This window comes from Schistocerca serialis, chromosome 8 (genome assembly GCF_023864345.2).
Source record: "Schistocerca serialis cubense isolate TAMUIC-IGC-003099 chromosome 8, iqSchSeri2.2, whole genome shotgun sequence".
NCBI classification, from domain to species: Eukaryota; Metazoa; Arthropoda; class Insecta; order Orthoptera; family Acrididae; genus Schistocerca; species Schistocerca serialis.
Window position 1 is genome coordinate 50,831,052 of NC_064645.1, and position 27,638 is coordinate 50,858,689.

At 46.2% G+C, this 27,638-nt stretch overlaps 1 protein-coding gene across 1 annotated transcript in view; it reads left to right on the top strand.

Annotated features, from left to right (window-relative positions):
• LOC126416589 (neurofilament heavy polypeptide-like) overlaps positions 1–27,638 on the top strand; it is a 190,768-nt gene that overhangs the window by 115,869 nt on the left and 47,261 nt on the right. Inside the window, exons 7-8 of the mRNA XM_050084342.1 lie at positions 234–632; positions 20,369–20,611. Coding sequence (XP_049940299.1) covers positions 234–632; positions 20,369–20,611 — 642 coding nt within the window. The remainder of the gene's footprint in view (positions 1–233; positions 633–20,368; positions 20,612–27,638) is intronic.

Genomic DNA, 27,638 nt, shown 5'->3' on the forward strand with positions numbered 1-27,638 from the left:
TCAACTACTGCTTCACTTTCATGCCCCTCGATTCTTACAACTGCCATCTGGTTTCTGTACAAATTGTTAATAGCATTTCGCTCCTTGTATTTTACCCCTGCCACCTTCAGAATTTGAAAGAGTATTCCAGCCAACCTTCGATGCTAGTTAACTTGAAAATGGCGCAACGTGTGGAAATTTTTTTTTTTTTTCTTCAGCTCTCAGCACGACCTACACTGTTACTTGCTTCTCAGACAGTTTGACTACCCTGTACGTATCCTGGTCTTAGATACAATTCTCCACTTTGGCAGTGACGAGCTCGGTCTTCTGCACAGGGCCCACGCCGAGGAGAGCCTCTTGCAGGACGCAGTGAAGAAGCGCCTCCTGCAGACCGGGCGCCCGCTGCTGGGGCGGCAGCTGTCCACCCCGGAGAGCTGCTGCAGCCCGGCCAGCGAGGGGCAGGAGGGCACCGACGACGACGCCAGCTGGCGCGACGTGTCTGTCCAGGAGGAGTCGTCGGGGGACACGCGCGACGTGAGGGGCCGCCTCAAAGCGCTGAAGCTCGCCTCGCCCGCGCCGCAGCCGAGCGACGCGCAGGCCGACCCGGCCGCCCCAGGCGTCGGCGGCGGCGACGACGCCGGGCCAGCCACCAGGTGGGTCCAGGGGGCGACACGGTCTGCCTCCGGCCGGCGCGCACGTGACTGTGACTTTGGCTGGGGGGGGGGGGGCATCGGTTGTACACTCAGCTTCATTTCTTACCATTTTCTATTTTTACACCGATCTCTGGAAGACTAAGCAACAAAAACACAAAAGATGTACAGTATACACAGACGAAAATAACGCAAAATATAGGCACTGTGCCTGTGTACTTGAAGATAAGTCAGTACTTACAAACCACTACATCAGACGAATCAATAATGCATGCTATTCACACATGATTCACTAGCAAATCAAATGTCCCACAGTGGTATGTAAAATAAATCTAATTCAGTTTTAATAAACATATTCGGAACAGTGATTAAAATTTTTTTTAAATAGATAGGTTTACAACAAAATTGAATTCTGTACTAGATGTAAAAATTACCGAGCTATCAGTTTAATAAGTCACAGCTCCAAAATACTAACGCGAATTCTTTAGACGAAAGGAAAAACTGGTAGAAGCTGAGCTCGGCGAAGATTACGTAGAAATGTTGGCGCAATACTGACCCTACGACTTATCTTAGAAGAAAGTTTAAGGAAAGGCAAACCTACATTTCTAGCATTTGTAGACTTACAGAAAGCTTTTGACAATGTTGACTGGAATACTCTTTCAAATTCTAAAGGTGGCAGGGGTAAAATACAGGGAGCGAAAGGCTATTTACAATTTGTACAGAAACCAGATGGCACTTATAAGAGCCAAGGGACATGAAAGGGAAGCAGTGGCTGCTATTCAATCTGTATATTGAGCAAGCAGTACAGGAAACAAAAGAAAAATTCTGAGTCTGTTCTAAAATCCATGAAGAAATAAAAATTTTGAGGTTCTCCGATGACATTGTAATTCTGTCAGACAGCAAAGGACTTGGAAGAGCAGTTGAACAGAATGGACAGTGTCTTGAAAGGAGGGGATAAGATAAACATCAACAAAAGCAAAACGAGGATAATGACATGTGGTCGAATTAAGTTGGGTGATGCTGAGGGAATTAGATTAAGAAATGTGACACTAAAGTAATAAAGGAGTTCTGCTATTTGGGGAGCAAAATAACTGATGATGGTCGAAGTAGAGAGGATATAAAATGTAGACTGGCAATGGCAACGAAGGCGTTTCTGAAAAAGAGAAATTTAACATGTATTGAATTGTCCGGAAGTCGTTTCTGAAAGTATTTGTATGGAGTGTAGCCATGTATGGAAGTCAAACATGGACGATAAATTGTTTAGACAAGAAGAGAATGGAAGCTTTCTAAATGTGGTGCTACAGAAGAATGCTGAAGTTTAGATGGGTAGATCACATAAATAATGAAGTATTGAATAGAATTGGGGAGGAGTATGTGGCACAATTGGACTAGAAGAAGGGATCAGTTGGTAGGACATGTTCTGAGGCATCAAGGGATCACAAATTTAGTATTGGAGTGCAGCCGTCGGCGGTAAAAATCGTAGAGGGACACAGAGATGAATACACTAACCAGATTCAAGAGGATGTAGGCTGCAGCAGGTACTGGGAGATGAAGCTTGCACAGGATAGAGTAGCATGGAGAGCTGCATCAAACCAGTCTCAGGACTGAAGACCTCAACAACAACATCCAAAGGTACAATTTACAGTTTAACATGAAAATCAAAAACATGTTAACTATCTGGATCTCGTTATATCTAATAACAATGGCAAACATTGCTTGGCCATATACAGAAAACCTACAACTGCTGATATCATTAGTGCTATGTCATGTCATCCTAACAAATATAAAAAACATTAAGTCAATGATCCACCGGATGTTAAAATTACCCCTTGAAGAAAATGAAATTAGAAAAGAAACAACTATTCTAAAACAGATTGCGAAGACTAATTCTTTTGATGTCAAGTTGACATTATCTTTAATAAAATGCAACAGTCACTAAGTACACCACTAATAGGAGCTCATAAATACACATGGGGAACATATCAGGTAGGATCAGTAATCTGTTTAAGAATTCTGAAATAACAATAGCATTTGAAACTAAGAATACTTTGCAAAATAAATTAAGACATACCGTAGGTAATGACGATAGATTTCTCAGATCAGGGGTTTACAAGATCCAATGTGGTTATTGTAGAGAAATATACATTGGCCAAACAGGCTGGAGCTATACTACGCGATACAAAGAACGTAAATCAGGTACCGCACGAACAAAATCAGTCTTTAACCATCACATAACTTTTAATAAGCATGCTGAAGGGACGGTACAACAGAATTAGCAGGTCCTTAATTACGCTAATAAAGGCTTATTATTAAATATTTTGGAGGAGATAGAGATATATGCCCATTATAGAGATGAACCGTCAGTCGTTCTCAATGAACAGTTAGATTTTCGTGAAAAACATTTTTATGATCTCTTTGGCGAAATTCTATGAACACACATGTACTCCTTTGTTCAGAAAATCATAGTACCCTGTTGTATCCATGGCAGAAATGTACCTTAGGACACTACGTAAATATGTATATCACAATTTTAAACTTCCAACTAGAAATATTACGAAATATTACTCCATTTTTAATAAATCAGTTTTATGACTTTTAATAAGAGACTGAATCTAGCATAGATGTATACCTGCAGTCGAGTCACATCTCTCATATCGATACGATGCCGCAATGTCAGATACCTCCACAACATCGTTGACTTTGAAACCATTCTGGTAGTACCACCTTAGCCCATAGAGGGTACACTGACTAAACATCATCTGTACAGTTATTTTCAAGCTTTTAATTGATATTTTATACAATATTTAAATAATTCCATGGTTGTAAAGAGATATTATACATAACTATTTTATGTTATTATTGTACTTTTTTACGTTTTGACGATTATGTGAACTCATTTTTATACTGATTGGTTGATGTGGGGTGGAGGGAGAAGAGGTAGGCGGAGCATCTTTGTACTTTAGCGTATGCTCGTCACTTGCTGGCACCAGTTATCACAGCAGCTGAGAAGAGTGCTCCACCTACCATCTTCGAAGGATGCCATGGGCGGGGCGCGGCGCCATGGTCAGAGTGGGTGGCATCTGGGTGGCATCTGGGTGGATGACACGTGATGAAGCATAGTACATTATCTGTTTCTGGTGGTCAAACACCAGCAGTCTCTAAGCAATCACAAGCTCAATGCAACACACAGAAGTAAGACCTCAAATCGTTCCCCTCCCTGGCCACACCACGGGAGGAACGTCAGGCTAAGGATGGAAGCGGATCTTATTCGCCCCAGTACCTTGTGTGTTCGAGAGCTGATGGGGAATCCTTCATGTCCATGAAGCCTCGGTTTTTTGTGGAGCATTTGGAGGAACAGTTTGGGGCTGGTGGAGGGCTTGTCCAAAATGCGCTCTGGGTCAGTTTTGATAAAAACAGCATCCTCTGCCCAGTCAAGGGCATTACTCGATTGTGGCAAGTTGGGGGATGTTTCTGTTCCAATAATGCCCCATAAGAGTTTAGATATGGTCCAGGGTAAGATATTTCACAGGGACCTTCTTTTGCAGTCCGACGATGAGCTGCACGCCAATTTATAGCTGCGAGGTAAACATTTCGTCCGGCGTGTCCACCAGGGTCCGAAGGATAATCAGGTCGCCACCGGTGCCTTCATCTTGGCCTTAGAGAATGATACATTGCCCGAGAAGGTCAAGGTGATGGTCCACCGCTCCGCTGTGAAGCCCTATATCCCTCCCCCGATGTGGTGCTGGAATTTCGGGTATATGTCTTCCTGCTGTACTTCCAGCGTCACATGATAAGATCACAGGCGCCCATCGCATCCCAATACTCAATGTGCCCCGCCTCCTATCTGTCAACTGTGGAGAGCACTATTCACCTTCCTCACCTGACTGCAGGATTATCCAGAAAGAAAGGAAAATCGAGTAAAAGACCCTGGACAGACTGACATATGCAGAGGCTAAGAGAATTTGTACGCCTGCATCCTGTGCCTATGACGTCATCTTACGCCGCCGGTACAACAGTTCTGGCACGATCAGCTCCGCCAACCCAGGTCACCTCTGAGGCAGAAGCCTACACTTGCCCCCTTGGTGGGGGGGGGGGGGGGGCGGCGGCGGCGGCGGCGGCGGCGGCGGCGGCGGCGGCGGCGGCGGCATCTCCCTCCCTGTTGCTCCTGCACCACCTACTTCGAGAGCAACACCCCCCCCCCCCCCAAACCATCATGGACGTCCGTCCCCACTTCTAAGCTGGAGAAGCGTAAGTCGTCTTCAGCTTCTCTCGCTATGAAGGGGTTCCTTGGGTCACTCCCTTCCCAGGTTTCTTCTAGTGGAAAAGATGACGCTTGCCAGTGGCTGAGGGCCCAAAAGCAGCTGGTTGTATGGCTTCACACTCATCCTCAGTCCCAGAGACTGAGCCACTGAAGGCCTCCCAGCCAGGTAAACGCAAGGAGCAGCGAGAGAAATCCAAATAGAAAACCGCTAAGACCAAGGAAACTGCGGTGGCCCTCCACCACTGCTACCTACAAGCTCTGTGGCTGAGGATTGGGTGGAGATTTTGGCGTCTGCTGAGAACCTAGATCTCGCCCTCAGATACAATGCATATAGACTGCTCAGACAATAAATCGGTGGCAGCTGGTGACTGAGGAGTAAATTGCCTCACTGAATGTGTCAGGCCTTCCCAATCTCACTGTTATCCTCCAGTGGAATTGCGGCGGTTTTTTTTTTCCACCGCCTGGCTGAGCTACGGCAACTGTTAAGCTTTACACCTGCTGTCTGCATTGCCCTCCAAGAAAGCTGGTTCCCAGCAATGTGGACCCCCTGCTCTCAGTGGCTATAAGTGAAATTACATGAACCGTAAGGACTACAATGGAGTGTTATTTGGAGTTCGCGTTTACGTCCTAAACTCGGTCTGTAGTGAAACTGTGCCAGTTCAAACCCCCTCTTTAAACTGTGGCTGTCAGAATAAGAACGACACAGGAAATAACTGTCTGCGATGCATATCTTCCTCCAGATAGTGCAGTGCCCCAGAATGTATTAGCTGCACTGATCAACTCCCTAAACCTTTGCTACTTCTGGGAGCTTTCAATGCCCATAACTCCTTGTGGGGTGGTGCCATGCTTACTGGTCGAGGCAGAGATGTCGAAACTTTACTGTCGCAATTCGACCTCTGCTTTTTAAATACTGGGGCCGACACACGTTTCAGTGTGGCTCCTGGTAGTTACTCGGCCATTGAATTAATAATTTGCAGCCCAAGACCTCTCCCATCTATCCACTGGAGAGCACATGACGACCTGCATGGTAGTGACCACTTCCCCAACTTCCTGTCTCTGCCCCAGTGTCAGGCACACGGACGCCTGCTCAGATGGGCTTCGAACAGGGTGGACTGGGGAACTTCCACCTCTGCTGTCACCGCTGAATCTCCCCCACACGGTAACATGGATATGATGGTTGAGCAGGTGACTAGCACAATTGTTTCTGCCGCAGAAAACGCGATCCCTCACTCTTTAGGGTGCCAGAGGCGTAAGGCAGTCCCTTGGTGGTCGCCGGAAGTCGCTGAAACAATTAAGGAGCGTCGGCGAGCTCTACAGCGGCATAAGCGGCACCCTTCCCTGAAGCACCTCATTGCCTTTAAACGGATCCGTGTCTGTGTTCGCTACCTTATCAGACAATGGAAGGAGTGTTGGGAGACATGTGTGTCCACCATTGGTTGCCATGCGTCTCCTTCCCAAGTCTGTAAAAGATCAGACTTCTTTTTGGGTGTACCAGACCCCCAACAGCTGTCCTTGGTGTTACCATAAATGGCGAGTTATGTACAGACGCAAACGCGATTGCCGAGCACTTTGCTGAGCACTTTGTGCGAGCCTCTGCGTCAGAGAATTAACCCCCAGCCTTTCACACACTCAAATCGAAGCTGGAAGGGAACGTAATCTTTCACTACACGCTGCAGTGAATCCTATAACGCTCCATTTCCAGAGTTGGAGCTCCTCAGTGCCCTTGCACATTTCCTCGACACAGCTTCTGGGCCTGACCGCATCCTCAGCCAGATGATTAAACATCTCTCATCTGACTACAAGCGATATCTTCTCGTCATCTTCAACCGGATCTGGTGCGAGGGCGTCTTTCCGTCGCAATGGCGGGAGAGCACCATCATTCCGGTGCTCAAACCTGGTAAAAACCCGCTTGATATGGAAAGCCTCACCAACGTTCTTTGTAAGCTGCTGGAACGTATGGTATGTCGGCGGTTGGGCTGGGTCCTGGAGTCACGTGGCTTGCTGGCTCCATGTTAGGGCGGCTTCCGCCAGGGTCGCTCTACCACTGGTAATCTTGTGTCCATCGAGTCTTCCGTCTTAACAGCCTTACCCAGACGGCAACACCTTATTGCCGTCTTTTTTGACTTACGTAAAGCATACGACACGACTTGACATCATATCCTTGCCACATTGTATGAGTGAGGTCTCTTGGGAACACTCCCGATTTTTATCCAAAACTTCCTGTCGCTCCGTACTTTCCAACTTGGCCACTCCCATAGTTTCATCCACATGCAGGAGAATGGAGTCCCGCAGAGCTGTGTATCGTCTCTTCAGTGGCCGATAACGGTCTAGCAGTAGCTGTCGGGCCCTCCGTCTCACCTCTGTATGCAGACAACTTCTGCGTTTCGTACTGCTGCTCCAGTACTGTTGTTGCTGAACGGCCCCTCCAGGGAGCCATCCACAAGGTGCAGTCATTGGCTGCAGCACACGGTTTCCAGTTTTCAGCCGCAAAGTCGTGTCGTGCACTTCTCTCGGCGTCGTACCGTTCATCCGGAACCCGCACTTTACCTTAATGACGAATCACTCTCTGTAGCGGAGACATATCAATTCCTAGGACTGTTTTGCGACGCTCGACTGACTTGGGTCCATCATCAGCAGCTTAAGCAATAGTGCTTGCAGCATCTCAATGCCCTCCGTTGCCTTAGCAACACCAATTGGGGTGCAGATCGCTGCATGCTGCTGCAGCTCTACAAAGCCCTTGTCCAATCCAGAATTGACTATGGGAGTGTGGTTCATGGTTCGGCAGCACCTTCAGCATTGCATTTACTCGACCCTGTGGGACACTGTGGGGTGCGATTAGCGACAGGAGCTTTTAGGACGATCTGGTGACAAACGTACTGGTGGAAGCTGGGGTCCTTCCACTGCAGATCAGACGTGAGCAACTGCTCGCCAGTTACGCAGCACACATTTATAGTTCCCCTGAGCATTCGAATTACCTTCTCCTTTCCCCGCCTGCGGCACTCCATCTCCAGCATCGGCGGCCCAGATTGGGACTAACGATTGCGGTTCGCGTGCGGACCCTTCTCTCCAAACTGGTGTCCTTCCCAGTTAACTCCTCTACTTGCGGTCCGTTCACGTACGGCTCCATGGTGTACGCCTCGACCGCAGCTTCGTCTGGGCCTTTTCCATAGCCCTAAGGACTCCGTTAACCCCGCCGCTCTCCGCTATCACTTCCTCTAGATTCTTGACGTGTCATGGGGCTCTGAAGTGGCTTATACCGACGCCTCAATGGCTGACGGTCACGTAGGCTTCACTTATGTTCATGGAGGACATATTGAGCAGCACTCCTTGCCACTTGGCTGCAGTGTTTTCACTGCAGAGCTGGTGGCCATCTCTCATGCTCTTGAGTACATCCGCTCATGCCCTGGCGAGTCATTTCTCCTGTGTACTGACTCATTGAGCAGCGTACAAGCTATCGGCCAGTGATACCTTCGCCACCCTGTGGTAGCGTCCATTCAGGAGTCCATCTATGCCCTGGAACAGTCCCGCTGTTCCGTGGTGTTTGTGTGGACCCCGTGACACGTCGGAATCACTGGCAACGAACTTGCTGACAGGCTGGCCAAACAGGCGACGCGGAAACAGCTTCTGGAGATACGCGTCTCCGAAGCTGACCTGCGTTCTGTTTTACACCGCGGGGTTTTCCGGCTTTGGGAGACACAATGGCATAACAGCACCCACAACAAACTGCGTATCATTAAGGAGACTGTGTGGAAGTCTACCAAGAAGGCCTCTCCCAGAGAATCAGTTGTGCTCTGCCGGCTCCGCATTGGCCATACACAGCCAACGCATGGTTACCCACTCCGTCGCGAGGACCCACCTCAGTGTCGCTGTGGCTCCCAAATGACGGTCGTGCACCTCTTGCTGGACTGCCCACTTTTAGCCGCTCTGCGGTAGACTTTTAACTTTCCCAGCACTCTGCCTTCGGTGTTGGGCGACAGTGCCTCCATAGCGTCTCTAGTTTTACGTTTTATCCGTGAGAGTGGGTTTTATACTGCTATGTAGGTTTTAGCGCATGTCCTTTGTCCCTCTGTCCTCCACCCTATTGCTTTTAGGGTGGCGGTTTTAATGTGTTGCAGAGTGGCTGGCTTTCCCTTCTTATTCTCATGGTTGGCCAGCCTCTGTAATCTTTCATGTTTTACTCTCTTCTGTTTCTAGCGGCTCTTATTTTCTTGTCCTCTTCCTTTTAGTGTTCGTTGCCTTCCCTTCGTTTTTGTGCCTTTTCCTTCCTTTCCGATTTGTCATGTTTCCTCTTTTTTATTCTCACACTTGTGGCATTGTTTTATTACTAGCAAGGGACCAATAACCTCGTATTTCGGTCTCTTTTCTCGCTTTTAAACCAAGCAACCAACCACCAAGAACAAATTCAAAATATATACTTCTTCAAAAACAGAAATTCTTGACACCTTCTTAAGTCTCATCTCGTTATAAACTAACGACATAAACGTAAAGGGGGAAGTAACGGAAAATATGAAGACTTACTTAAAAAATCACTACAGCCAAACTAACTTACCCCCCCCCCCCCCCCCCCCAAGATGGCTCACCGTCTTTGGTGAGTAAGCCTACGTGCTCGCCGACCACGGGGCCCCAGCCCTCGCAACACAGCTTCTTTCTGTGCTGCTCGTCTTCTCTTCTCTCCTCCTGTCCTTTTTCACACTCTTGCGGAGATGCCCCGTGCCTACATTGGCTCTTGCAGCTCATTTGCGTTGAATTAAAAGGAAGGTCAGCGTTGGCCGTAATATTGATGGTTTAGTGATAGTGAAATCGATTTTCAATCACATAGTGATCATCTTCAGTGCTGTAAGTTAAAAAATTTCACATAGCGATCAGTGAAAAAAACAAAATCCACAAATAACCTGAGTATAAACCAACCGTTGGAAAGAACATACCTGTGGTGTACAATTGAAACTCGTAGGCACTGGTATAAAGTTACTATCAGTAACCAAAACTGACAAACGATCGAAATAACTAAAGCCGCTGTTTACATTCACCTATACAGCAGACCTCGGAATGACAGGGACTTGGAACGCCCTCTATGTGGCGTGTCACGTGAAGGATTAACAATACTTTATTTGGCAAGAGGTTACCACAAAATACTAAAGCGCACTTGCAAATCATTAATTGAATATTTCAATTTTAAAATTGTACATTAAAAAAGGCATAGCAAAAAAAGGGGAAATGCACCTTGCCAACATACGCTGGCGTGTTATTTTCAAACAACTTAAACATGTAAGAATAAAAATCAACAGGTAAAATTATATGTTGTCAGATTACAGGACCAGTAAAAAGAAAAATACACAAATAACATGACATCAAATATAACAGAATTTGTTATAACACAGTGACCGCCATCTGTCGTAGGGAGTCAGGTATAAAGTTCTTAATTTACGTAAAATATTACATTGAAACCAAGAAGTCAAATACTTACAGTGGTTATAAGACAATGTTGTCACAATATAGCAGGTCAAAACGTCATGAAACACATTACGTGTTAAAAAAATTGTTTTTAGGGTGGAGACTAACAATTTTTTATTCTATTTAACGACGTGATGATACACACCTCATTCGTCCCTTTGGGACATGTGAACACTTTATATAAATTAAAAATCATCGTAATTATGACAGCTGAATGTTTTAAAAGCACAGTGTGGATGCACAGATCGTTTAGCGCACTCGTGAGTGAAAACTAGTGTTACAAATTGCAAAGAATTATATGTTGGATAGAGACAAGTGTACGAAATACAGGGTTATTACAAACGATTGAAGTGATTTCACAGCTCTACAATAACTTTATTATTTGACATATTTTCACAATTCTTTGCACACACACATACAAAAACTGTTTTTTTAGGCATTCACAAATGTTCGATATGTGCCCCTCTAGTGATTCGGCAGACATCAAGACGATAATAAAGTTCCTCCCACACTCGGCGCAGCATGTCCCCATCAATGAGTTCGAAAGCATCGTTGATGAGAGCTCGCAGTTTTGGCACTTTTCTTGGTAGAGGAGGTTTAAACACTGAATCTTTCACATAACCCCACAGAAAGAAATCGCATGGGGTTAAGTCGGGAGAGCGTGGAGACCATGGCATGAATTGCGGATCATGATCTCCACCACGACCGATCCATCGGTTTTCCAATCTCCTGTTTAAGAAATGCCGAACATCATGATGGAATTGCGGTGGGGCACCATACTGTTGAAAGATGAAGTCGGCGCTGTCGGTCTCCAGTTGCGGCATGAGCCAATTATTCGCGGGCCACGCGTGAAACTTGCTCGCACGCGTTCAACCGTTTCTTCGCTCACTGCAGGCCGACCCGTTGATTTCCCCTTGCAGAGGCATCCAGAAGCTTTAAACTGCGCATACCATCGCCGAATGGAGTTAGCAGTTGGTGGATCTTTGTTGAACTTCGTCCTGAAGTGTCGTTGCACTGTTATGACTGACTGATGTGAGTGCATTTCAAGCACGACATAAGCTTTCTCGGCTCCTGTCGCCATTTTGTCTCACTGCGCTCTCGAGCGTTCTGGCGGCAGAAACCTGAAGTGCGGCTTCAGCCGAACAAAACTTTGAGTTTTTCTACGTATCTGTAGTGTGTCGTGACCATATGTCAATGAATGGAGCTACAGTGAATTTATGAAATCGGTTCAATCATTTGTAATAGCCCTGTACTCTTGGTATATACCTCCACTATCACACCTAGTATTTATAGAAAATTTTCTCATATGATACAAACAGAACTTAGGTATAAGGGAACAGTGTTCTCTTTAAACTATAAAAGCTTTGTACCAAAAGAATATATCGATATCTAGTTATACCCTTTTGCACAAGCACTGGGACAAAACCCATCATACATTTACAGTTCATACAACAGAAATGAAAACTGTCAAGCAAACGGTTTTGCATACTCGTAGGAAGGAGATAATTTTATTACATGTCTTAGAGCAGCAGTCGGATCCCTTATAACATAGAAGCTGATTTTGAAAATACCATATATCCAAAGTACGCCATAACAATTAATTTAAAATAAAAGTTATGGATAAGTGGTCATATACATCGTACAGCCAGAAAAGTCATAAGGTAGGAAAGATAACAGTACAAATTATTCCCAAAATCTACATCGCACTGAAGGAAAAGTAGATCCAGATTGCGCAAATTTTTCCGCAATTACTTATTAAAGCAAGTAAATGTAATGACTCCATGGAGACGCCAAACATTTAAGTTGGTTCACTTCCCGGAATATTCTCTTGTAGTGCTCTTTCCCGCTCCTTCCTGTAGTGCCCTTCAAGAGATAAGGGTGAAGGAAAAGGGACCGTTTCCTGTTGCCCCGAATCTGTTGGTGAGCTGTAAACACTGTCCCTTTGTCTGGGAACTACAGCACATTGTTAGCCTCTCCGCTTCCCACAAAAAGAACGTGGCTACATAACCTTGTGACTTACAGTTCAGTTCGATGGTGGCTAAGTAGCCTCGCCTTAAAGCTGACACTCCGTCTCCCGCTTCCCGGAATGTAGATTCTGCTACCTGCTCTTCGCCCTCACCGACGAAGACGGTTGCAACGCAGCCTGCGAACTGTCAATTCAAAAAGGATTACTCCCGCTAAGATTTCTTGTGTACCTCGTGTTCTCACTAGTCTTGCTCTTCTACAATTCACCAAAAGTCAAAACAGTAATCCAAAGACAGTCTTCCCCCTCTTCGACTCGTCGGCCCTTTTCAACTGAAGCTCCGTTGATCGACCTGTGGATTCCACTTGCAATCCTCCCTCGACGGCCCACCCTAAGCGGCCGTCGAGGTGTTTTTTCTTCATTCTCCGGTGTTCCTAAATATTATGGCCCTTTTACAGTGCAATATCCGTGACCTTCGGTCTAACAGGATGGACCTCCAGCTGCTCCTACGATCGCAATGTCTGCTTGTAGTCCGTCCCCGAGAAACGAAACTACGTCCTCAAGACCATTTTGCTCTTTCCCATTTTACTTCGCCACGGATGAACCTTCCCCTTATGGCGGGGATTCCTGCTCATGGTGAGGGTCATGCTGCTTCTAAGAGATGTTTGTCATCGTCCTGTCCCCGTGCAAACCCACCTGCAAGCCAAGCAGTTACTGCTCATGTTTTCCTTCCCGAATTTACCGTTTCCCTCTGCACCATTTATGTCCCTTCGTCTTCTGCTGTAAGTAGGACGGACCTGAGGCAGCTCGTTGCTCAGCTTCCTCCACCCCTTCTGCTTCTGTGACACCAATGCCCATCATCCTCTTTGGGGCTCGCTTGTTGCCTCCCGATAGGTTCTCATTTGGCGGATCTTCTTGACAATACGAATCTTGTGTGCCTTAACACCGGCGAAACCACGTTTCTCTCTAATTCCATGCATCCCGGTTTGACCTCTCGATCTGCTCTGCCCAGCTCGCTCGGCGTCTCGACTGGTGTGCTCTTTCCGATACTTAATCGAGTGACCGCTTCCCTTGTGTGATTCGCCTGTGCAGTCATACCCCGCCACAGCAGACCGCTCATTGGAAATCCTCTTGCTGACTGGAGGCTCTATTCCTCCTTGGCAGTCTTTGATGAACGGCCGTTTCCCAGCTGATCAGGTCGAGCATCTCGTGGACGTTGTTCTCTCGGTTGCCGAATCCTCTCTCCCTCCTACTACTCCCCGTCGGGTCCCGGTGCCTTGGTGGACTGTAGAGTGCGGCAATGAGATTCGTGCCCGACGACGTGCGATTCGTGTCTTTCACCGTCATCCTACGTTAACGAACTGCATCCTCTACAAACAACTACGTGCGCAGTGCCGTTGCACTATAAAGGTAAGCAAGAAAGCATGCTGGGTTTCCTTCACCAGCTCGTTGAACAGATTTAGTCCGTCCTCTCTAGTTTGGGGTGGCCTGCGCTGGCTTTCTGGGACTACCGCTCACTCGACGCTCCCTTGTCTGACTGGCGGGAAACGTCATAGTCGACCATGTAGACGTTTCCAACGCTTTGCGCCGGTACTTTGCGGAGGTTTTAAGCTTCAGCCACTACTATCCTGCCTATTTTCCTCGGAAACAGGCGGACGCGGCTCGTGTAATCTTTTCTCTCTTTGAATCGAGAATGCTAAAACACTATGAGGGAGCTCGAGTGTGCTCCCTCCTCATCCAGGTTTTCTGCTACTGGGCCCGATACAATACACGTCCTCGTGCTGCAGAATCTTCCTCCTGCGGGAAATCACTTTCTGCTCGATACCTACAACCGTATTTTGATTGACGGTATATTTTTCACGCTTTAGCGTGAAGCTAGTGTTGTTCACCTACCTAAGCCTGATAAAGATAAATCTCTTCTTTCCAGCTATCGCCCAATTTACCTTACCAGCAGCGTTTGTAAGGTGAGAGAACGCATGATCAATGGTCGACCAGTGTAGTGGCTGGAGTCGCACCATCTTGTAACTAATGCTCGGTGTGGGTTCCGAAAGCGCTGCTCAGCGTTTGATCATATCGTCACCCTGTCGACGTTAATCATGAATAATTTTCTGCAGAAGTGACAGTGGCCGTGTTCTTTGATTTGGAGAAAGCCCATGATACCTGCTGGCGGACTGGTATTCTACGTACTATGTACACATGGGGCCTTCGTGATCGTCTTCCCACTTTTATCCGGCAATTTTTAACAGATTACGTTTTCCGGGTACATGTGGATTTCTCCTTAGCCCACACCTTTTCGCAGGAGAACGGGGTGCCTCAGGGCTCCGTACTCAGTGTCGTCCTCTTCGCCATAGCCATCAACCCAATTATGGACTGCCTTCCAGCTGGCATTTCCGGCTTATTTCGTTGACGACTTTGCTATTTATTGCAGCTCCCAGCGGACTTGTCTCCTGCAACGCTGTCTGGACCGTCTCTATTCTTGGAGTGTCACAAATGGTTCCCGCTTTTCTGCTACCAAATCCGTTTGCGTCAACTTCTGGCGGTACAAGGTGTTTCTTCCACAGTCCTTGCGAGTGGGCCAAAATGCTCTCCCGTTATAGGAAACTCAGTTGGTCTCCCCACGTGTCCTACCTGGCTGCACGCTGCACCCGGTCCTTCAATGTCCTTCGTGTATTGAGTGGTACCTCTTGGGGAGCTGACCGTACTGTCCTCCGCCTCTATCGATCTCTTGTCCGCTCCAAGTTGGATTATGTATGCATTGTCTCCTCCTCTGCACGGCCGTCCATCTTACGCCGTCTAAGTACAATCCACCATTTGGGGATCCCTCTCGCCACTGGCGCCTTCCGTACTAGCCCGGTTGAGAGTCTATACGCAGAAGCCGGTGAACTACCACTGTCATACCGACGTGACACCCTCCGTATGCGTGTCGGCTTTGTTCCATGCCAGGCCACCCAACCTTTGAACCTTTTTTGACATTCTTGACCGCCAATACCAGATGTACGTTTCTTCTCTGTGGCCTCCCGGAGTCCGCTTTCGTCACTTGCTTCAGCAGCTGCAGTTCACATTTCCTGCCACCTTGGCTTCAGGCACAGGTTTGTGTTCATTTTGACCTCTGCTCGTTCCCGAAGGATTCGACCCCCGAGCTGCAAATTTTTCTAACTTCGCTCACAACTTGCCGATAGCATATTTTTGAGCACAGATGGTTCAAAGTCCGCCCAAGGTGTTTACTGTGCTTTTGTCGTCAGGGATAAGTTTCAATACTGGCTTCTCGACCAGTGCACATTTTTTACCGCAGAGCTTTCTGCTCTGTCAGGCTGTTCACTATGTCCGGAGGCACCAGCTCACTCACTGTGTGATCTGCTCTGACTCCCTTAGTGCCCTTCAGAGGCTGAATGATCCACAGTTCAGTAACACTTCTAGGAGATTCACTGTCATGAATATTTACCCCAGGACCTATTTTTTCTCGGTTCATTTCCACCAGTTCCTCCACTGCTTTCTTCATAGAAACTTCGGCAGTATCGCATACATCATATATTTCTTTATTTTTTGAAACCTTGCACAAGGTGGAGGCGTGTTGAGAAAACCACACAATGCCCTGTCCATGGCATCTCAGAGCATACGTAGCAGTGGCAGTTCTTCTGGAGGCGGAAAATTAAAATTCATAGCTACACGAATTACAAATTAATTTAAAATCACGAGCTAGTCTTACTCTTTCTTCAACAACCAACATGCATTCCTTACTTTTACAGCTATAACATGAACATGAAAACTTCATAGCCTGGCAGAGAAGCTCTAAATCAGTGTCTGAATCCAGTGGAATCGATATCATTCACTCACCTGTGCAATTCTCCTGGCCTAAGTTCAGATGCTGAAGCTGAAAGCTTATCTTCATTTCCAGATGCTTCCTCTTTTTTTTGCTGGTAAACAGATTCCCATGAAAACTGATTCCTAAACAGTTTCTCCACCACCCATTATGCGTAAATCTTGACTTCAATGTAAAGGTTTGCGAATTCAACCTTCGGCCTACTAACTTGTTAGTATTGTCAAAACTTAAATAAACCACAGGCAAGAAACTTTCCAGGCAAAGATATAGATGTCAACCAAAGACCTCGAAAGAATGTAGCCTTGACACTAACAAAAACTCCGCTGATGCAGGCAGTTTCCCAAATATCTGAAAAGGTGCCGCCAGGGCAGAGTTAATCAGTTTAACAATTTAAAGCATTTATAAAGCTGCTATCATAAAACTCGCACACAACATAAACTGAGTAGATAAAGAAAACATTTTTGAAAAATGGACTTTTGGACCTAAATCCATTACATCCCTCTTAAATTCAAAAATGGTATCGATGGCAATTGAGACGTACTCCAAATAGAGAGAACTGATCCTCCATGATACAAAAAGCATGCCAGATTTAAAAGGATGCATAAACTTTGGGTCGTGCGTGAAGTATACCAGCGGCAAAAACAATAAATACGTCCACTGTGCGACAGGAATGGCGATACAGACGACAGTGCCAGTAAGGCGGAGTAAGTAAACATAATTCTCAGAAATTACTTCACCAAAGACTATGTAGTAAATACTTAATAATTTGAATCTAGAAAAGCTGCAAACATGAGCAACTTAAGTACTACCAGTGTAGCGAAGCAACTTCAGTCATTTAATAAAGGAGTCTACCGTACCTGGTGGCATACCAGAGTATGCTCGCTTGACAAAACATGTCGCAGGTGACAAAGGTCACACCAGTAATCAAGAAAGGAAACAAGAGTAATGCACTGAACTGCACTCGCACATCACTACCGTCGATTGGCAGTAGGATTTAGGAACAGACACGGTGTTCGAATATAATGAATTACTTTGAAGAGAAAGATGTACTGACAATCAGCAGGGACTCAGAAAATAGCGTTCGTGAGAAACCAGCTAGGTTTTCTCACGAAGTAATGAATGCTACCGACATGGGATCTCAAATTAATATATCTTCCAGATCTCTGGAAGGCTTTTGACACCTTTCATCACAAGAGGCTTCTAATTAGTCTGCCTTTAGAGTGAAACCTCATTTGTGATTTCCTTTGAGGTAGATCAGTTCGTAGCAATCGATAAATTCGAGTGAAAGAGAAGTGACATCTGGTGTTGCCCAGAAAAGTGCCAGCGCGAAACAGGGTAGTGTCACGGATTTGAGATTTAGGGTGGCAACCATGAAAGCAAAAGCATTTTTGTGTTACAGTTCGGTATTTTCTCGATATTTATCACAAACCTTATCACAAACCTTCGCCTTCGAATCCGAAAGCCTTTTATTTACGCTATCTACATAGGGAGAAATGACCATCGTAATTTTTTGCCAGGTGCTGTTTACGAGTGGTACCGTTGATAAATAACTTGGAGGCCTAGAGCCAAGCATTTAAGTGTGAACTGCAGATAGCTCATGTAAATGGAGCTATAGATGAGTTCATTGCATGTGGTCTTTTGCAAATCTCCTGGGAGAGTGGGTGACGCACTGTGCATGTGTAGAGTGTCTGAGTTGTTGTACGCAGTGTGAAATGTGCTGTGACAGTTACATGCGAAGTGTCTGAGGCACCGGTGTGGTTGGCATGGAGCGAGAACCTGCTCTGACGGACGTCACCGTGTGTTATATTACTCAAAACTTTGTCTGACGCAGGGTATAAAACCACGAAGTGGAAGAACTGAATCATCAAATTTATTAAGAGTAAAGTTGAGTCCTATGGAACGCATCAGTGTAAAATATCAAAGTTCGCTAATAATTACTTAGTCACAAAGTCCGAAACGAATTAGTATGGTCGCCCCATATTCTAAGTATCCATAAAGAACACAGTAGTTGTACATCACTGTAGAGCTCCCAGTGACGCGTGCAGTTGTTGCGCTGTACGGCTCCTAAGTGGGGTGGTGCTGTCACACTCTACATCACAGCATGTGCTTGCTGCCGTAAGGTAGTGCAGCCACTTTCACATCCTCTTGTGGTCTTTGCGTCTTCCGTGAGCCTCACCGGATCTGCGTTGTGGTCATACAGTTTACGCCTACCATGCAGGCAACCTTGCAGCCATGGCTGTACCGCGGGAGGCCGCAATGCCCCTTGGATGCATAACAGCCATCAATAGAGGGTGGAAGACTCCGAATGGTGACACATGGGCCTGCTTCTTGGACCTTGGTATTTGGCATATGTTTTAGTTGCACTGGACAAGTTACGAATGGTGGTGAAAACGAATCTGATAAAATAGTTGCAGCAGCTAGGCACAGCTGTGTAAAACAGATGGAAGCCTTACAGTAATAAAGGCAGTGTATTTGCGACACTTTTAACGGCCTCCTCCTGTTACGCACAGTTGGGTGACGGTTAATTGTAATGTTCATGGAATAAAAAGTATTGGCCGGGTCGAATGGTAATTGTAAAGAACAAATACTCATCTTTTTTCTGAGGATTTCCTTCAATCCATTTCTTGAATTTCTTCTGTCTGGAAACCGGATTCTCTTGTAGGTCTGGAAACTAGTAGCTTGACGTGTTTCTTGAATAACATAGACGACAAACGGATTCGTATGTAAGTTTCGTATTTAACTGTCCTTGATGCCTTGCTGCCATCAATTACAACGTTTACTCGGCGACATACATTCCATTTTGTACGCAACTCGAATTTACGATTTGTCCGATAGCTGAGCACAACAGAAAAACTTTACATCCCTTCTTCCTTCCTTACTTCGCGCCAGAAAAAACAAGACGCTCGCACACCGTTAACATCGTACCAAAGTACATCAGTGAAGATAGTCATATAAAGATCGAGACATAGAACATTAAATCGAAAATAATATACAAAAATGAAATTTATTCAATAGCACAATAGAACAATTACGTTGATCTATACTCAGATAAACAAAAATTTCTTTTCGATAGTACAGCAATTTTATGAAATTCCTTTTTCAATCACAGGGGTTCAATTTTGCAAGATTCTTACAAAATAATTTTTTGTATTTTTAATTAGGCATTTTTAGTTTGTTCAGAGTTTAGTGCTAAGTATCAGATTTTAAATGTTTCCCCATTGTGATTTTTGATAAATTAATTTTTTAGGCGTCAATTTTATAACTGTTAGCACGACATACACTACTATAGTCAGTTTAAAACATTTCAAATAAGATCGAGGAAACGATCACATCTTTGAGAATGTACATGGATCAAACGACTTACTGCACGTTGCACACTGCTGCCGGACATCAGTAATAAAATTGGCTATTGTATATGTGCAGGATGGGAGTTAATTTTTTAAAATACTCTGACTAAATATGCCATGGCGTACACGAACACTGCAGAATAATATGCGCTGGAGTTCTGAAAACGGTCAGATCGTTGGCACGGCTTGAAAACAGGTGAGAAGCCTTACAATTGGTGTCATACAAATTACATTACCGGTCTCTCTGCAGAACTGTTCTGTTGATAAATATGTGAATAATAAAACGCAGGCTTTTCTCAGAGAGATATTAACTACAGGAAGAGACGTAAGGTTATTTCATACTGGACAATACAGGCATATAGGGGAAGTGTTCCTATGGTCCCGAGTACCTCACAATATTACCCACGTGAGTTTGTGCAGAGATCTGTGAACTGCTGCCAGCGAGTCTGTTTTGCTAAATGGTTGAGTGATTGTATCGGACTTGTTCCAAAGGTCGCTCCTAATTTCTTCTTGGACTAAAATTGAGCCGCCAGCTGCCAAAGCAATGGGAACTGTCCAGAGTGTGTACAGTAGTTGGAACTTATCTCTTCAGTACTGGTTTCCATTAAACAGATCGGTAGCTTGCAACCTACGAGGTGTTCCCTGTATTATAGCCGTGCTCTAATATCTGTACTTTTCCACACCATCAATTTAAGTTATAGATAGAATAGTCGGAAATGAGACTTAAATGCCTGTAATAACTAGGCCGGGTTAGGGAAATCTAAAACTTTCACTGTCGATTAGATACGAAGATAGAAAGCAGGTGTTATGGATGACTTGAGAAGAGATGGCAGGATATAGTAACAGCTGTTTCCGGAAGTGGTCAGCAGTCAGTACAGCCTAGTCCTTTCTGCGCAGCGGCCCTCCTCAGGACGACAGCATGGAAGATTCCAGCCCTGCCATAGCTGAAGGCCACAGCTCCCAGGACGTGGCGCCTGACCTGGAGTCTTATCAAGAGGTCAGCGAGATAGAGGAGGAGGAGGCGCCGGTCAGCCCGTTCTCTGATCAGGAGGCAGCCAGGGCCGAGTGTGTGGGCGTCCCCTCGGGCTCTGGCACAGCAGTCTCCGGGACAGCCTTCGGCGAAATGTCGCCAGGCAGAGGGTGAGCGAGCAGAATTTTCCTGATAATTAATATTTCTACACAAATGGACTAATGACTTTCCAGCTATTGAATCACATTCGACCATTCAGGACGCCTTTTATAATGAAGAAGCATTTCAGGCACGAGTCGTCTTAAGAGTTCATTTCAGAAGGGATCTGATACTACTGTTAACTACGCAATAGAAGCTAGAATTCCAGAATGCATTAGATTGTCTAGAATCACTGATACACACATAGCAATAAGACTTGCGAAAGTTGTTTACTTTTCAAACGGACATGTGTGTATTAACATCTTCAAAGAACATACTACGCCGAAGCGCCAAAGAATCTCGTATAAGCATTCAAATAGATAGAACAGGCAGAATACTGAGCTGCTGTCGGTATCACCTAAATGAGACAACTAGTGTCTGGCAGAGTTGTTACACCTGTTACTGCTGCTAAAATTGCAGGTTATAAAGATTTAACCGAAATTGAGCGTAGTGTTGTAGTCGGCGCACCAACGATGGGACACAGCATCTCCGAGGTACAGATGAAGTGGGGATTTTCCCGTACTACCCTTTCACGAGTGTACCGTGAATATCATGAATCCCGTAAAACATCCAATCCGGACATCACTGCGGCTGGGAAAAGATCCTGCAATAATGGGACCAACGACGACTGAAGAAAATAGTTCAACGTGACAGAAGTGCAACCATTCGGCAAATTGCTGCAGATTTAAATTCTGGGCCATAAAGTGTCAGCGTACGAACCATACAACGAAACATAGATATGAACTGTCGGAGCGGAAGGCCCACTCGTGTACCATTGACATGAAGCTTTACGCCTCGTCTGGGCCCGTCAACGCAGACATTGGCTTGTTGATTGGAAACATGCTGCCTGGTCGGATGAGTCTCGTTTCAAATTGTATCGAACGGATGGAAGTGTACAGGTATGGAGACAACCTCATGACTGCGTGGACCCTGCTTGTTAGCAGGGGACTGTTCATGCTGGTGCAGGCTCTTAATGGTTTGGGGCGTCTGCAGTTAGTGATGCGGGACCCCTGATACTTTTAGATACGACTCTGACAGGTGACACGTACGTAAGCACCCTGTCTGATCACCTGCTTCCATTCATGTCCATTGTGCATTCCGAGGCACTTAAGCAATTCCAGCAGGGCACTGCGACATTTCCGCTGGCCACCAGATCTCCAGACATACATTATTGATCACATCAACGATGCCTTGGAACCTACTGTTCACAAGAGATGTACACCCCCTCGTACTCTTACGAATTTACGGACAGCCCTACAGGATTCATGGTGCCAGATCCTTCCAGAACTACTTCAGACATTAGTGGAGTAAATACTACGTCGTGCGGCGGCACTTCCGCGTGCTCGCGAGGGCCCTAGACGATATTAGGCAGATGTAACAGTTTCTTTCGTTCTTCAGTGTAAATGGAAACGATACAGTGCTCGTTGGGGCACAACAAAAGCTACAAACACAGAACGAAAGATGACAGTGCGCTGGACCAAGAACTGCTCGACCTGACGGGACAAAAAAGTTGCTTTCATTAAATTGTACTGCAGAAATGTTAAGCATGTAAGGAGAAATTACATATGCTTATAAATGGATAAGCAACCATGAGTCGGTCGTGAACGAAGAAGTCAGAGAAGCAGCTACTGAACTGACTCGTGCTTCCAACAGTCCCGGCAGGGTAGACAAACACGGCTTGGGCCTAGCGTGCTATCTAGCGACACCACACGTGATCAAATATCACGCCTGACGACGCAGTGGAGGTGGCATCAGCATTCGTCCACCAGTGGTTTCAGGGGCTTGAAATCGCGGAACTCGGGGTAGGCTGCCAGCACTGAAGAATCTTCTGTTCCACTTTGACGTTAGCACTATAATGCTTTTCTCACTCCCCATATCTCGCTTAACACCTCTTAAAAAAACTCTTAGCTTGTTTCGTCCAACCAAAATCGGTTAACAAATAGGCAAGAGAAAGGGAAGCTGAAGATTTCTTATACAAGACGTTTCAGTGGCGAGTCTGGTTTTACCACTCCAGAATTAAAAAGTTAGTCGTGCACTGAATTGTGTGGTTCCAGTTAGACGGAAACTCGTGAGGACGGGAATGCGAACTCCAGCGGAATCTCACTGCCCAATCATTGTACTGAAGGAGTGCCTGCTTTCTGGTCGGTGCCAGGACACTGAAGAACAGCCCCGTAAGAATGGCTTGATCGAGAATAATGGCCTCGTTCCGTACTCTTCCATTAGCACGTCGCCAAGCGAGCACTTCACCTCCAGCTCTTAGATTTCTGAGCCCCGAAGAAAAAAATGGTTCAAATGGCTCTGAGCACTATGGGACTCAACTGCTGTGGTCATAAGTCCCCTAGAACTTAGAACTACTTAAACCTAACTAACCTAAGGACAGCACACAACACCCAGCCATCACGAGGTAGAGAAAATCCCTGACCCCGCCGGGAATCGAACCCGGGAACCCGGGCGTGGGAAGCGAGAACGCTACCGCACGACCACGAGATGCGGGCAGCCCCGAAGACTCGCTGGATTTCTGAAGGACCACCCCCTCCAGCCTTGAAAGCATAGCCGTCCTTTCGTGAACCGTGAAGTCTCTCTCCGTTCCCCCACCCTTCCGACCGACTGTTCTCAGGTGCTTGTAAACAGTTTCTCTATGCAGTCTGGAGGCGCCCATGCGAAAATCTAAGAAGAGGGCGAAAAACTATTTTTCAAGAACTAGTGGAATGGCTTAACCATTGCGTCACAGAACTGCATGTAATCTACACAGAAAATAGGGTGTTACAACGGATTATTCATCTGTCCTGTGAAGTTATTTATGTCCATTCTCATTCTTTCTCCACTGTGGTGGTGTAAGAAGCATAATATGAAACGAGGCGGTTGACAATATAATTGACTTGTTTCAACTATGTTCTCTGTATTACTAACCGACTAACACGGTCCGTTTCATGGGTCCAGTTAAATGTTGCCTATCTTGGTTTCCAGGGGCAACAAAGTTCTTCAATATTTCATTACTATGGGCGAAAAGGTGAAAACCATTCTATGATGACAAATACTTGTTTTATGCCTTGACTGGTTTAGATATCAGACTGATACAAAAAATGTTCATAATTGAGTTAGAACATTTCCCATTCCCTGGAAATCATATAGCAGCCAACATACCTGCCTTAAAGTTAATAAGAGGCAGTAAAAATTTGTAATTATAATTGACATTCACTTACTATAAAAACATCATAAAACTTGGAGACGGCCTGCGATCTAAGGCTCACAGCTGCAGCACAAATAGCTGAGCGGAATTGGCCACCAGATGTTTCTGACCGTAAGCACTGCGTACAGTGCTTCCTGGAGGAAGAAATTTTCCTGATCTAATTATCTTACGTGATTCTTCAGCGAGTTTATAAGCAATATTTAGAGAACGTGTGCGTGTTTTCAAAATGTGCTTTGATCAGTTTCTTTTTATGAACTAAAACAATTTTGGAAAGAGTCACTGTCGTAATAAACTGTTGTTGTTGTGGTCTTCAGTCCTGAGACTGGTTTGATGCAGCTCTCCATGCTACTCTATCCTGTGCAAGCTTCATCTCCCAGTACTTACTGCAACCAACATCGTTCAGATTCTGCTTAGTGTACTCATCTCTTCGTCTCCCTCTATGATTTTTACCCTCCACGCTGCCCTCCAATGCTAAATTTGTGATCCCTTGATGCCTCAGAACATGTCCTACCAACCGGTCCCTCCTTCGTGTCAAGTTCTGCCACAAATTCCTCTTCTCCCCATTCTCCTCATGTGATCTACCGATCTAATCTTCAGCATTTTTCTGTAGCACCACATTTCGAAAGCTTCAATTCTCTCCTTGTCCAAACTGTTCATCTTCCACGTTTCACTTTAATATATGGCTACACTCCATACAAATACTTTCAGAAATGACTTCCTGCCACTTAAATCTCTACTCGATGTTAACAAATTTCTCTTCTTCAGAAACGATTTACTTGCCATTGCGAGTCTAAATTTTATATCCTCTCTACTTCGACCATCGTCAGTTATTTCGCTCCCCAAATAGCAAAACTCCTTTACTACTTTAGTGTCTCATTTCCTAATCTAATTCCCGCAGCATCACCTGACTCAATAAGACTACATTCCATTATCATCGTTCCCCCCAGGGAGTCCACAACTCTTTTTGTGGATACATGCGTAGCGGGCATGGGACCCCGAGCTAATGTGGCCTTCCTTCTTTTCCGGGCTGCATACCTTCCCTTTCCGCATCCTTCCTCATCCTCCATCTTGCCCCCCCCCCCCCCACACCTCCGCCTCTTCTCTTCCCTTTCTCCCACTCTGGGAGTATGTTTCGTGCCTACATCCAGAGATGGACGCTCGGAACTGTAATAAATTCTTTGCTTTCTCTGCTTGCAAGTTTTCGTCCTTCATTTGTCCTATTTTCCTTACCTCTTCTTTAGCCCTTTTCTCCGCTGCAGAGTTTGAAACTTCTCTTCTTTCCTTTCACTTTCTCTTTTTTTCCTCCCTGTGTGTGTGTGTGTGTGTGTGTGTGTGTGTGTGTGTGTGTGTGTGTGTGTGTCTGAAGGCCGACCCACGCATTTCCATGCGTAGCCGGTGACGGGGTAACGCGTAATTCCCCGCCCCGGGTAGACAGGTAGGACACGTACGTACCCCCTGGTAACGGCCAGGCCCAGAGAGGGGTGATTACCCGAGCTGATAACTTCCAAAAGTGCCGAATGGTCCCTCTGTCCATTTGTCGGGAGGTGTGACCTGAGGTGTGAACAATCACCTAAGGCGGGAATGCCCTCAGAGAGGGCCCCCACAAGGAAGGAGTGCGCCATCGGAGACGCCAATAATCATGGGGGATACTCTCGCAATGGTTTCCTCATCTTCTACTATGTCAGCTCACAAGCGTAAGTTCAAAGAGTCTTAGCCATAGACAGTTCTTCCATCGTTGCCACGGTTCCTTGTTGTTTCTCGGTCTGATGGTCAAGACTTCTCCACGGTCAACCCTTTCATTATTCAGAAAGGTGTCGACGCAATTGCAGGTCCTGTAAAGTCTTGTTCCAGATTACGAAATGGCACCTTGTTGTTAGAAACAGTCAGTGCACTCCAGCCACAAAAATTGCTGCGTTCTTCACTGCACCTTCCCTGCACCTTCCCTGTCCGGGTGAAACCGCATTGTACTTTAAATTCATCACGTGGGGTCGTTTATACACGCTCCCTCCACGGATTGTCCAACGAGGAAATTCAACACCACCTGTCTGACCAGGGCGTAACGGCTGTTCATAGGGTGATGAAAAGGGTTGACACGAACATCATTCCAACCCGCACTGTCTTCTTGACAATTGACAAAGTTCAACTCCCATCGAAAATCAAAGCAGGCTATGAGATAATTTCCGTTCGACCTTACGTCCCAAACCCTACGCGTTGCTATCGTTGTCAGCGGTTCAATCACACCCGCCAGTCCTGTTCCAATCCGGCCAAATGTGTTGTGTGGCAAGGATGCCCATGAGGGTGCTTGTCCACCTCCATCCCCTCGCTGCATCAACTGTATGGGTGACCACGCTGCTTCCTCTCGAGATTGCCCCATTTTTGAAGACGAAAAGTTCATTTAGGTAATCAGAGTGAAGGAAAAGGTGTCGACCTTTCTGATCGAAAATTATTCGCCGGTCCACAGCCCATCGTGCCTCAGACAGGAAAATACAGCACTGTCCTTGCTTCTCCTGGGCCAACAAAGGAGGCGGCCATGCAGACTTGAGACCTCACCTTTAGTGCCACGGTCGTCAGATCGGCCAGCGCAAAGATCGCCCGTTCAACCTCACCACTTTCGGCTGCTCACTCAATGGCTCACCCCTCATCGGGTTCTGCTAAATCTCGAGCCCAAAAGTCAGACACCAAGATTCCGAAAAAAAGAGCATACTCTTAAAGGATTTCTACGTACCCCAACTTCACAACCGTCGGTTCCTCCTCCATCTAAACATCATGTTTCTAAGAAGGCTACTAAGAAACCCAGTTCCTCTCCTTCTCCGCCAAGATGTGTCTCACCTACAGCACCACCTGGGGGTAATCGCCCTCGGCCCTCTTCTGTGTCTCGGAGGCGCACTGCTGGTGGCCGGTCAACTGGCCGATCGCTGGTGGCAGGAGCTGCTCCTGAACAACCTATGGATCAGGATCTTTTGCCTTCGGCTGAATGCCATTTCATCCTGTTGGTCGCAAGCTATGAGCAGTCGTTGAGTTGACGGCAACCTTGGTCACATTCTTCCATTTTCTGTTCACCCTATGTCCATTATCCACTGGAATATCCACGGCATTCGAACCAATCGGGATGAATTGTCGATCCTCTTACGATCCTACTTGCCGGTCATCTTCTGTCTTCAGGAAACAAAGCTGTGTCCCCATGACTGCTTTGTTCTCCCTCATTTTCAGTCCATCCGATATGATCTCCCCTCTGTTGAAGGCACTCCAGCCCATGGAGGACTCATGATTCTTCTCCATTATCACCCAATCAATTTAAACACTTCCTTCCAAGCTGTCGCCGTCCGTCTTTCCCCTTCCGGATACACGTTGTCTCTTTGTACTGTATACATTCCATCGTCCACACCAATGGCACGAGCCTTCATCTTCTTGGTCAGCTTCCACCCCCATATTTGCTGGTTGGGGACTTCAATGCCTACCACCCACTTTGGGGATCTCCACATCCTTCTCCACGTGGCTCACTATTGCTAGACGTCTTCCACCAAGCAGATATAGTTTGCCTCAACACTGGGGTCCCTACATTTTTATCTGCCTCCACGACAAATTTATCTCATTTGGACCTTGCGGTCGGTACTGTTCCGCTAGCTCGGCACTTCGAATGGTTCGCCCTTGATGATACACACTCGAGTGACCACTTTCCATGTGTTCTTAGACAGCAGCCTCAACTGCCATATATGCGCTCGCGACGCTGGAAGTTTGCCCAAGCCGATTGGACACTTTTTTCGTCTCTGACGACATTCGATGACAGTCACTTTCCCAGCGTCGACGAT